Source organism: Mesoplodon densirostris, chromosome 11, assembly GCF_025265405.1.
Source record: "Mesoplodon densirostris isolate mMesDen1 chromosome 11, mMesDen1 primary haplotype, whole genome shotgun sequence".
Classification (NCBI taxonomy): domain Eukaryota; kingdom Metazoa; phylum Chordata; class Mammalia; order Artiodactyla; family Ziphiidae; genus Mesoplodon; species Mesoplodon densirostris.
The window spans coordinates 49,652,596-49,665,308 of record NC_082671.1 but is presented as its reverse complement, the minus strand read 5'-3'; the positions used below and the strand labels follow the sequence as shown (position 1 = coordinate 49,665,308).

General features: G+C 54.3%; 1 protein-coding gene across 1 annotated transcript; it reads left to right on the top strand.

Moving 5' to 3' along the window:
• Positions 1–2,652: 2,652 nt before the first annotated feature.
• On the top strand, positions 2,653–7,629 carry AQP2 (aquaporin 2). The gene is made up of 4 exons (XM_060112607.1): positions 2,653–3,012; positions 6,156–6,320; positions 6,711–6,791; positions 7,420–7,629. The coding sequence occupies exons 1-4, from the start codon at positions 2,653–2,655 to the stop codon at positions 7,627–7,629; spliced, it is 816 nt and encodes a 271-aa protein (XP_059968590.1).
• Positions 7,630–12,713: the final 5,084 nt, after the last annotated feature.

Genomic DNA, 12,713 nt, shown 5'->3' with positions numbered 1-12,713 from the left:
CTCCCTCCTTCAAGCCACCAGCAAACAACACACAAATCCCCACTTCTTTAGTATTCAGAGTCCTTTAGCCTTCTTTCTCATTTCTTTCCTATCTTGATTATTTCACAGGGTGGGTATGAGGTAGGGATTCACTTTCACAACTAAAAAGTCCTCTTGAAGTCAGACTCCTGAGAGTTCCCTGGCGGTCCAGTGGTTAGGACTCTGTGCTTCCACTGCAGGGGTCACAGGTTCGATCCCTGGTCAGGGAACTAAGATCTGCAAGCCATGTGGCGCAGCCAAAACAAAAACAAAAATAAAAGCAAAAAAACCCCGTCAGACTCCTGGGATTCTAATTCTGCCTTCCCACTTACTAGCTGTGTGGTCTCAGGAAAGTTATTTAACCTTGCTGTCTCATTTTCCTCATCTCATAAAAAATGAGATGATAATTTTAGCGCAGGGACTTCCCTGAGGGTGTAGTGGTTAAGAATCCACCTGCAAATGCAGGGGACACGGGTTCAATCCCTGGTCTGGGAAGATCTCACATGCCGTGGAGCAACTAAGCCCATGGGCCACAACTACTGAGCCTGTGCTCTAGACCCCGCGAGCCACAACTACGGAGCCCGTGTGCCACAACTACTGAAACCCGCGCACCTAGAGCCCATGCTCTGCAACAAGAGAAGCCACCGCAATGAGAAGCCTGCGCACCGCGATGAAGAGTAGCCCCCGTTCGCCGCAACTAGACAAAGCGTGCACACAGCAATGAAGACCCGATGCAGCCATAAATAACTAAATAAATAAGGGAAAGCACAGCCCAAGTAGGGGCCCAGTCATGGTTGGTGCCCTCCCCTCCTTCCACACTTGGGTCCAGACCAGAATGTGGGCAAGTCACAATCTCTCTGGACTTCATGCTGTAATCTGTAAAATGGGATCCATAGGCTAGATGACCTCTAAGATCCCGCTGGGTTCTAAATGTATGATCATGTGACTGAATGACCAACATACACATACACAAATTTGGGCTGGGGGTTAATGGGCTACAGAGAGAAGTCATGACACCGCTTTTGGGTATATCGGGAGGTAAGAGATTTTACACTTGACCAGGTTAGGGGAGATCCTGCCCAGAATCAAGGGTCAGTGGGCCACTTTCTCTCTCAAGATCATGAACACTTTGACCAAAGAGGAAAGACCAGAAAGGCTGTGTGGCCCATCCAAGGGCACACAGCAACACAAGGGGCTCCACTCTTCAGTCTCCAGTCACTCTCAGATTTCCATTCCTGGGACTGTGACTTGCCCAGGGACCTGCTGGACAGGAGATAGAGCAGGGCCCAGAGCCGGTCCCCTTAGTCACACTCTGAGCTTGACCCTGCCTTTGGGTCCCAGGAGAGGGAGCAGGGTTGGCAGGATTAGAGAAGTGCGATGAAATGGGGCTGGGGGGACTCCCAGACCTAAATGTCTCTAGACCTTGGGACAGAGTGGCATTGATGGCAGGAGGTGGCATTGCCCAGATGCTGGGCTGAGTGGGCTCCGAGGCCAGAGGGGTGCTTATTGCAGCCTCCCTGAGCCTGCACAGCTCACTGCCCCACAAAAAATGTCCTCCCACTGTGACCTGGGTGGCTCTGAGCTCCAGGGTGTGCCTAGAGCCTGTCACAGCTTCTGGGACCCTGACATGTGAGTTTGGGGAGTCGTGGTCTCCACCTCAGAGTATTAACAACGTTATTAATACCAGGTGATACCAATTGATAGCTTGCTGTGGGCCAGGCACAGCTCTGAGCACTTTCTATGCATGAATTCATTTACTTCAAACCCCAAGCCCATGTACGTTTATTATCCCTTTTAAATCACAGAGATGGACCACGGAACGGAAGCCGCAGCTTCCTCAGTCGACCCCAGGTTGACTCCATCACCCAAGGCCAGGGTCCCAATGCCTCTGAAATCACCCCCTGCCTCCAGGCTATGGGAACTACTATTTGGCTGGGGTTTCAGGGAGCGAGTGAAGCTTAACGACTTATGGGTGATCGACTGCAATAAAGCGAGCACAGAAGAGACACAAAACATTTATGCCTTGGAAGGTTCACGTCACATCAACCAGTTATTTTCCATTCCCTGCGAGAAAGAATAATTGGAGGTGAGACAGAAGGAAGAACTTCCCAGTCACCAGAAGGGGTAGCGTTGGCACCCTGTCTCATGGTCAGTTTTGTAAGGTGTTGCCCCTGCCTTGGCCAACAGTTTGAATCAGAGAGAGGGGTTTGGCCGTGCAATCCCCTAGAGAATCCCCCTAGGACGGGGGCGGTGGGGGCAGGGGAGGCCCTGGGGCAACAGCCATGGGGTAACCAAGGGAACAAACACGGAAAACTAGGGGACGTCAGTCCTTATCTGGAGCTCATTAATGGGGAACATTATTCAGCTGTGAAGTCCAAGATGGGGTGATAGGCATGCTGCAGGCAGGGGTGGAGAGTGGGGGCAGGAGGCGGCCATAGGGGAGAAGAGGTATTGGCCCAAAGTCCACCTCCATCTCACGTGTCCAAAACCAGGCTGGAAAAACCCTATAAATGCCCATGACCAGCCTCCCCAGAGACCCTGAGAGAGAAAGAGAGAGAAAGACGGGGCGAGAGAGAGAGCCGCAAGCTTCCCGTCCCTGAGGCCACTGGGCTAGCCCACTGAAGTCTCCACAGCATGTGGGAACTCCGATCCATAGCCTTCTCCAGGGCGGTGTTTGCAGAGTTCCTGGCCACACTCATCTTTGTCTTCTTTGGCCTCGGCTCAGCCCTCAACTGGCCCCAGGCCTTGCCCTCTGTACTGCAGATTGCCATGGCCTTTGGCCTGGCTATTGGCACCCTGGTGCAGGCTCTGGGTCACATCAGCGGGGCCCACATCAACCCTGCCGTGACTGTGGCCTGCCTGGTGGGCTGCCACATCTCCTTTCTCCGAGCTGCCTTCTATGTGGCTGCCCAGCTGCTGGGGGCCGTGGCCGGGGCCGCTCTGCTCTCTGAGATCACACCACCAGACATCCGAGGGGACCTGGCAGTCAATGTTGTGAGTAGCCAGAACTTTGTCCTTTCCACAGGGGCAGATCCTGGGGAGTCTCTTATAAAGGATGAGAGGGGAGGGACCAGATCTGGGTGAGGGTCTGGGTGAGGAGAGAGAGAGAGAGACTGAAAGAGAGGGAGGGTGGGTGTATGGGGGAGGGGCAGAAATTCAAGAGCCAGGAACACAGCTGCCATAGGAGAGTCAGGGCAGAAGGAACAGTAATGTCAGAGCAGAGGCTGGATACACACGGGTCTACTGTACCTTCTGTCCTGAGCCTCTCGGAGGAAGAGCAGCATCAAGGTTTCTGTTGACTTGGTACCTGCATTACAGAGAGGGCTGCGCTAGGACGCGGCAGAGGACAGGGTCCCAGAGCAGACATGCTTTACGAGCTGGGAGGAACCTCAGAGGGCTAGTCCCCAGCATCTTCTCGAGGGAAGAAGACCCAACATTTCTTCGGCATCTACTGTGTGCAGGCCTCACAGCAGGGGGTCCTCACGAGCCACACGTTGATACCTCACGACAGCCTTTGAGGGAGGGATGAGAAGATCCATTTCTTAAGGTCGCGGAAGCTGAGGCTCAGAAAGGGGAAGTACCAGAGCCAGCCTTCAAACCCAGGCTTGACTGCAAAACCCAGGATCTTTCCACCCCAAAAACGTCCCCTCCCTGAGCCACCACCTAAGCCTTGTTTTGCAAACAAGGAAACTGAGGCTCAGAGAAGGGAAGCGACAGGCTAAAAGTCCTACAGTTTGTCAATACCAGAGTAAGCACCAGAACCCAGGACAAAGCTAAAGGGGCAAGGTCTCTCCAGACCTCGGAGGTCCCCAGAGCCCATGAGCTAACTGCTGATTCCATGAACAGTGGCTAATTGGGAGCCTTGGGGACTTTGGGAGCTGAGGGTGACGCCGCAGCCCCTTCCCCCTCCCCAGCCTCCCCCTCTCCCAGGTCTGTGAAAGGCCTGGGCATCTCAGGGCATGGGTGGGAAGGGACAGTCTGTGTTCCCTCAACACAGCTCTTGCTCCATCCCCCATCCCAAGCCAAGAAGGCAAGTGCCTCTTTTGTGCCTCAGTCTGCTGCATTTCTTGGCCTTCTCTATCCCTGGGCCACTGGATAAGAGCTCTGATGTCTCTGAAGAGTCCTGCACAGTCTCTGTGGCCATCCCCTCCTCTGCACAGGTGGCCTTCCTCATGCAAGGGGCAGGGGTATCCCAACTGGAGAACTTCTCTCTTCTTCAAAATGGAAAATATCATTAGGCTGGGGGCTCAAGGTGGAGAAAAGGCGAGAGTGGCCATGGTGGTGGACAGACTGAGAAATCTGACCATTTCCATTGAGAAGGAAATTAGTTCAATCTGCAGCAAGATGAGGTGTGGTTAGACTGAGAGAGGAACTTCCTGAGAGCATGGCCAAGAAAGTCTCAAGAATGTGTGGTTGGGGAACCTCCTCTAATAGCAGGGCAATGGGAGGGCTAAGGGGCCATGAGGACATGGCCTCCTGCTCTCCCATCATCTCACAGTTGACTAGGGCCCTCAGAAGGGAAGGGTCTGAGGAGGCCCCCCCAAGTTACTGCTCAGCATTTACCATCTTGAGGGACTGGGGAGAACCTTCCTGGCTGGAATGGGGCAGCAGTGGGACTGACTTGTCCTGAGGCTAGTGAGAGCTAGTTGACCCCCATGGGTGTCCCAAGTGTCCTCTGAGGTCACTGGAAAAGCCAGTCTGTCCACCAAGAAGTTACCATTGATGCGCATCTGCTTCGTGCTAGGCCAGATTTCATCTCATTCTAGGTACAACACTGTAAGGTGAATTCTGTGATTCTCCACCCTGAGTGGTAAACTGAGGTTCATCATTTAATTGGCTCAAATCACAGAACCAGTGTCAGCACCTGGAAGTGGACCCAGAGCTGTCTGACACCAAACCCACATCCACAGTGTCTCCCTTAGATCCACTGTTTACCAGTGGGAACAGAGCTGGGGTTCTGCCCTTGTCGTTTCTGTTTCTCAGACAGTCCTCCAGGATCCATTCTGTTATCCCAATTTTACAGAAAGACAAACTGAGGCTGAAATAAGTAGGGCCCCACAGCAAGTCAAAAGCGCCAAAGTGTCTGCCTTCAAAGCTCTTCACTGCCGCCCACGATAGGCTCTGACATTGGAAGACCTGGGGGGGAGGGGGGCATGGGGGGTGGTTGAAGTTCGACTCTAGAGAGACCCAAGGGTGCCAGCTTGAGGGCTAGGACCCGGGGTTGGGGTTCAGGGCCTGGAGAAGGATCGTGGGAGCTCAGAACTATCACAGCTCCACCCAGGGCAGTGCCCAGAGAGGGCAGGATGTAGGGCATAAGATGACAAAACCCAGAAAGAAATCCAGCACTGGGTGCAGCCCAGTTATGAAATCGCCTTTTTGCTCAACCCCAAGTTCTCTTGTTACCCAAGGCAAGGTCTGCTGGGACCATGGGCACCCCACATGGGGTGACGAGGCACCAAAGTACAGGGCTCCAGCACCCCAACCTCAACCTCTGGAGGATGTGCGGGGAGCCAATCCACAGGGCAAAATTGAGGCCTGAAATGCAGTATGGAACAGGCAAGGTCAAAGGGAACAGGCAAAGGTTAGAGGAAAGAGCTGTACAATGCAGTGACAGAAGGAAGGGGCACACTAGCGCCATCCCCAGAGCCAAGCCCCTAGATCCTGTTCCTGGGAGCCCCTTGACCACAGGAGGAAAGACCGCAGGCCTCTCGTTACACCAGTATCTTATGGCTTAAACAGAGAGGAAGGTCTTCCTATTACCTGGCCTAAAGCTTCCTGCTGCAATCAAAACCTCTTCTTTCCTTGTTCTTCAGGAAGCAGAAATTATGGATCTCAGCATCCTTTTCCTTTCACATTGCAGGCGCACAACCCCAGCTCCCAAATCTAATGGGCTATGGAGTCAGTTTCCCTACATCTGGCCTGGGGACCACAGGCAGTTGTAGGGTCCATCCCCCTGCCTTTGTGCCATGGCCCAGGAAGGAGCCATCAGTAGTTTGGACTAAGGTGGCTGGTGAGCCCTGATGTTCTGGATTGCTGCCCGGAAGCCTATCCGGAGCTTTGACTGCAGGTGGGCAGGAAGATGGCACCAGTGTGGGGAGCATGCTCAGTGTGTCCCCCCACCCCCTCTCTGTCCCCAGCTCAGCAACAACTCGACAGCTGGCCAGGCCGTTACTGTGGAGCTTTTCCTGACCTTGCAGCTGGTGCTGTGCATCTTCGCCTCCACGGATGAGCGCCGTGGAGACAACCTGGGTACCCCCGCCCTCTCCATTGGTTTCTCTGTGGTCCTGGGCCACCTCCTCGGGGTAGGTCATGGCCACTGGTTCCAGTCTCCCTGGAGGGAGAGACACACAGACCTACCGCAAGGAAAGAGACACACAGACACTCTAGAGACGGATACACAGAACGCCCCAAAGTGACAGCCACAAAGACCCGAGAGGGACAGATACACAGAACTCCCAAGAGGGAAAGACACATGGACACACCCCAGAGGGTTTGACTCCCATATACCACAAAGGGACAGATATCACTCCAGCTTCAAATGAATAGCGAACCCTGTAAATATAACATGAACTCCATTGTCCATCGCATGGATTCCCTTTAGGCTTAGGTCAAGCACTGGAGAGAGGCACAGAGACTCCCCCCCGCCCCTTCCTCCCCTCCCTCCCCTCCCTGACCCCTGCCTCCCATTGCAGATCCATTACACTCGCTGCTCCATGAATCCTGCCCGCTCTTTGGCTCCAGCTGTGGTCACCGGCAAGTTTGACAATCACTGGGTAATGGCTGAAACCTCCCTGCCTTCCCCTCCCCCAGAAACCCATCTGGCTGGAAGAGCTTGGGGTGGGATCAGCAAACCCTCCACAGTCCTCCTCTTGGGGCCCCGTGGAGTCTTGGGTCCACCATTCAGGTCTGACGCCAAAGACTCTGTTTCCGCATCTGTAAATGAGGATAAGAGCAGTTGTTGCTTTGGCTTTTTGTAAAGATTAAGCGAGGTAACTGGTGTAAAACAGATGACGCAGTGCCTTAGAACTCGATAAATGGTAATATTTATCCTACATAATACATTTCTATTATTTAGCACTTACCTAGTACTTAGTATGTGCCAGGACTTCTTCTAAGTGCTTTGCAAATATTGACTCATTTAGTTTTTCACAAGAACTCCAGAAATTACGTCTTATTATAGTGAGGAAACAGGCAGAGAGGGTAAGTAACTTGTCCAAGTTCACCCGGGCAGTCGGCTCCAATTCGCACCATTAGCCCCAATTAACAAGTCTTCCCAGTTGCTCACTAGTCATTGATAACTACGCGGACACGCATTTGATTACATTCACCGCGTGAGGCCCCCTTTCAAAGGGAAGGGGGGAGAGTAGCACTCCCGCGAGCCGCCCTCTCGCTCGCCCCCAGGTCTTCTGGGTCGGACCCCTGGTCGGCGCCATCCTGGCCTCCCTCCTCTACAACTACATCCTGTTCCCGCCCGCCAAGAGCCTGTCGGAGCGCCTGGCCGTGCTGAAGGGGCTGGAGCCCGACACCGACTGGGAGGAACGCGAGGTGCGGCGGAGGCAGTCGGTGGAGCTGCACTCGCCGCAGAGCCTGCCTCGGGGCAGCAAGGCCTGAGCGCCCGGGCCGGGCTCGGGGGAGCTCGGGGGAGCGCCCGCCACCCCCGCCGGAGCCCCTCTCCCCAGGTGCGAAGCCGGCCCCCGGTGCAGAGTAGCTGCTTCCAGGACGTGCCGAGGCCAGGGCGGGGACAGCGGTGAGCGTGGCAGATCCCTTGCCTTGAGGCTGCGGGGCAGCGAGTAGCCGAGTAGTCGACCCCGTGGCGCCTTGCAGGGAGCTGGGCCTTGGGCACCGAGCTGGGGGGGAAGGGCAGAGGAAGGCTCTGGAGAGCCTGCGCGGTGTACTGGGTGGCCTGCGGGGGACGGGGTCTGGGAACCGGGCATTGGGTTTTGCGCGTTCATCCCCCAGTGCCTCTCTGTCCCCAGGTGCAGGGGTGTGCATGCTCCTGAGTGTAAGCAGGTGTGCCTGTGGTGATGCAAGTGTGCAATGGCTGGCCACCTCTTACTCCCCTCTTGACCCCTCCCTCCCCCACCTGCAATAAATCCACTTCCTCTGCAGTGGATGAGTCCTTCCGGCCATGCATCCCCAGGAGCTCTAAGTGTGCTTCCCAGGAGAAGGGAAGAGGAGGGTATGGAGGCCATTTGAGAGAGCTGAAGGGAGGCACTGATATCCAACCCCTCCCCTGCCCCTTCTGGAAAATTTCCCCAAGCAGCAGCACTGGGTCCTAAGACTTGCCAGGACCCTTTGCTAGACGTAGTGAGGTATCAACCAGAGAACAGCTCCCGAAGTGGCCTCCGGCCGTGGTGGGGGTGGGTGGGAGGGGGAGTGGCCAAGGACCTCCTTCCTGCCCTAAGAGGGGACCTCGCCCAGGGAGGAAGCAGGCATGTGTGTGTGTGCCTGCCGCACAAGTGTACATGCGTGCGACCTCATCTCCAGGGGGGGCTCCAGACTCAGAGATTAGCCTCCCACTGTGGCAGAGAAAACAAAAGGCCTTTGTAGGCCCCTGGCCTTTGTCTTGGGAGAGGGGGAGATTTGCAACTAGACACTTCTTGAAAGGAGACACTCAGTTTCACAAGTGAGTCCTCTCGCCCAGCACACACCTATGGCTGGCTGGGCAAGGCACTCAGGCACGCAACCACAGGCACCAGGCAACACGCCTCCATAACCCATCTCACCGCCAGCCACCCTCCCCAGGCAGCGCTCTTCTTCCTCTCTCTCCCTTCCACCCCCCCAGCCCTGGTGCTCCCTCCCTTCTGGCTCCCACAACAGGACATGACTGTGCAGAGAGCACCCTAATGCTCTCAGGACCAAAGAAGGGAGATGACTTGTCCAGGCAGAGGCAGGACTATGTCTAGAGCTGGGCTTCTAAATTTCCAGGCCAATGCAATGGCTCTCAAATGAGATTAACTAGGATTGAGATGATGCACGTAAAGTGCTGTGTGAACTGTATTCCTCATACCATTATCATGCATTATTCGGATCATTTCATTAGTTCTGATTCCTGGGGGGAGAATGCAGAAGGGGCCTGACCTTTGGCCTCCTTTATCTCCTTTAGTTGGTGGTCAAAGCAAAGGAGAGCCTTGGGGCCCCAAGGTGTGGGCAGGAGATGGGTTTGGGGCTGGCCCCATCTGGTCCAGCCCCTTAACCTCTCCCAACCCTGAGCACACACTGGCTGTTCTCCCCTCCCTTCTCCCCACCACCCAGACCGTCCATTCTACCCTACCTCTCCAGCCTGCTGCACAGCTAACCTAAGAATCACACCTTGAGCCCCCTTCTCCATGCTCTGTTGCTTCCATGCTTTCAAGGCTTTTATCTGTGTCTGTCCCACACTGCACCAAGCGCCACTGTGCACCAGTTTCCAGCCCCTTTGGGCCCTCCACTCCCTTCAGAGACTGACTGTGTATGAGGAACACATCTCTGTAATTATGCCCACGACCTCCTCTATGCTCTTGTCTGTCTTCCTTGACCAAACCTCCCTTCGGGTTAGAAGGTCATAGGTGCTATGGAGAGGATTCTCCCAATCCCCGACAGCTGATGACAGTCGCTTAGACTCACTACCGGGGGAGGGGTTGAGTCAGAGACCAAAGTGACTTCTGGGGCTGTACTCCTGGCAGCTGAGTGTCCTTGCTCTGGAAGTTCAAGGGCAGCAAGGCACTGAGCTGTGAGCCAAGCCTGGATGTGTGTCAGGTATTTCATCCTCACCTCACCTCTACCCAACAGATCCCTCTAGAAGTTGCCAAGAATTTCTCTCTAGTCTGTTCTTCTTCCAAGATTGCATCTCCCCCCGAAAGTAAATGTGAGATCCCCACCACTTCCAGCCCCAATTGCCCAGTTTGGGGTCACTGAGGTCAGAGGTCAAAGCAGGATTCAAGTGATGGGAGTGGAGGGGAACTGACACCTATTAAGCATCTCTTGTCCCAATTTCTGTGCTGGGTGCTTTACCTGCGTTAGCTCATCTAATCCTCCTAAAACTTCAGGCAGGTTAGGGAAGGACAGCAGCCAGCAGTCATGCTGGGTTTTACCTTTTCCAAAGCACTCCCTTATCATCTCCTGTAATTATCTCCCAACCCCTTGAGATAGGGCAAGCAAATACTGTCCTTCCCATTTTAGGCTGAGGCTAAAAGACTGGTCTAAAGTTACACAGCTGGGGCTTCCCTGGTGGCGCAGTGGTTGAGAGTCCGCCTGCCGATGCAGGGGATGAGGGTTCGCGTCCCGGTCCGGGAAGATCCCACATCCCACATGCCGCGGAGCCGCTGGGCCCGTGAGCCATGGCCGTTGAGCCTGCGCCTCCGGAGCCTGTGCTCTGCAACGGGAGAGGCCACAACAGTGAGAGGCCCGCGTAACGCAAAAAAAAATAAAATAAAATAAAAATAAAATAAAATAAAGTTACACAGCTGTATATAGAGCTAAGACTTGAACTCAGGACTTCTTATGCAAAATCTCATGATGTTTCCACTCAGAAGTCAGACAAGACGAGGCCTGTGCTGAGGCCAATCCTAGGCCCCTCCTGGGAGCCCCTGGCAGAAACCAGCGCACACAACCCAGCCTGTCCAGCCCAGCCTGCTGCCTTGTGGTAGACATGGGGCCTTGGGGAGGGCCGTGGCCACGGAGGGAGAAAATGACAAAGACACAAGCTGGTTTCTGCCCTTGAAGAGCACCCAGTCTGGAGGAGGGTGCATGTCAAACACACGCCAAACCAGACAGAGGCAGGGAAGCATGGAGGCAGATGAACAGACCTTCAGGTCCCCAAGCTGGAGACTGAGAAGATTCTGAGCTGGGGGCAGGAGTGGCTGACCACTGGGTCCCAGCCGCCTCCACCTCCGCGCTCCCACTTTGTGCCAGATGACTTTGCACCTGCACATGTTGCTTCCATATTATTTTGTATCTTTTAAGCTGTGATTCTGTATCTAGGCAGTGCCTCCCAGCTAGACTGTGTGCCCGTTGGGGGCAGGGCTCCTTCCGGTTCTTGGATGGCACCCTCCTCTCTATCTTCCCTCCGCACACAGTAAACACTCAATAAATGCTCATTTGTCAATAAATGCTGTTTCTTTCACAACTTAGAAACGGTCCGTGCAGTCCAAGGTGCCAGAAGACAGACTGGGGTCTGTGGCATGTCATGAGCTTCCCAGAGCTGCTGCTAGGGATGGTGCAGAGGGGATTTCAGTGCTGAATAAGCTCAGCTAGGAGAACTCTGGTGGCCAATTCCCACTGTCAGCCTGGCCAAAATGGGCATGCTGGGCTCTGTCACCCAGGTGGCACCACAGGGAGGCCACCAGGACATGGGCCAGCTGTGTGTCCTCCAGAGAGAGTGTAGGACAGCCCCTTTTGGTGCCCTCATGCTGGCTGTAGCACCATGTTGGGGAGTCAGGGCAGGGACCCTAGGGTCTAGGACAATGCCTAACACTCAGCATGTCCAAAACTGGCCTTCTGCTCGTCTCCCCAAACCTGCTTCTGCCACAGTCCTCCCCATCCCAACTGATGGCAACTCCATCTTTCCAACTGCTCAGGCCAAAAGGCTTGAGTCATCTTTGACTCCTTCTCACACCCGTCCCTGACTCCACCAGGGAACCCTGTCAGTTCTACCTCCAAGGGATCCAGATCCCATCGCTCTCACCTTCAGCACCCACACTCAGGGCCAGGCCACTGCGTCCCCGTTTCCATTCCTGCCCCTCCCATCTCTTCTCTACACAGCAACAGAGGCGTTGTGTTAAAACTGTCAGCCCATGCTAGTCCCCGCGCAATGACTCCCTCACTCTTTTGAGTGAAGCCTGCGGTCCTTCAGGTGACACACAAGGTCTGCCCACTGCTACCACTCTCTGCCCTCCCTTTCTCCTGCTTCAGCAACACGGGCTGCTCCCTCTGCCTGGAAGGTTCTTCCCCAGATACGTGCACGGTTCTTTCCCTCTCCTCTTGAAACCAAGCAGGACCCTGTGGGGCTCCTGGGCACAAAAGCCTTTCTGTGTCCCCGTCTCTGAGTTCCAAAGGGCAGGTTCAAACAGTTGCTAATCAGGGAAGGGAGGGGATATGGAGACAAGGAAGGAGCAGTCAAGAAACAGTAGTACAGCTTTGGGGGCAGGGTCCTGGTTCCCCCTCAAGGGATATATATATATAATGTTATCTTTGAGCTCTTCTGAAGAACTAAAACCCTCACCAAATGGAAGATGTGATGAAGCACTCTTCATTCCAGAGAAGGTCACAGTTCGCCCATCATAACCTGACACCAGATGATCTCTGGATTGAAGGAATGCGGTCCCTGCATGCACCCTGATCCTTATCAGCAACCCTGCCCCTGGACTATAAGACTTCTCACAGGCCCCCCCAGGGTGGAACATACAGTTTTGAGGGCATTAGCCTACTGTGTCCCCCTTTACCTGGCAAAACAATAGAGCTATTCTTTTCTACTTCACCCAAAACTCTGTCTCTGAGATTTAATTTGACGTTGGGGTACAGAGGCCAGATTCGGCTTCACTCTTCAAGTCTTTGTTCAGATGTCACCTTCTCAATAAGACCCACATGACAACCATTTAAAATGCAAAGAACCAGTTTCCCATATTCTATTTTTCCATAGCACTTAACCACACTCTATTGTACTATATAATTTCAATATGTCCATTGTTTATTGTCTGTCTCCTTTCACTAGAATA

Excerpts from the sequence above, each read along its gene's own strand:
- AQP2 (XM_060112607.1), top strand. The coding sequence starts at position 2,653 with ATGTGGGAACTCCGATCCATAGCCTTCTCCAGGGCGGTGTTTGCAGAG. Across the intron at positions 3,013-6,155 it reads GGGACCTGGCAGTCAATGTT|CTCAGCAACAACTCGACAGC; the intron begins GTGAGTAGCCAG and ends CTCTGTCCCCAG. Across the intron at positions 6,792-7,419 it reads GCAAGTTTGACAATCACTGG|GTCTTCTGGGTCGGACCCCT; the intron begins GTAATGGCTGAA and ends GCTCGCCCCCAG.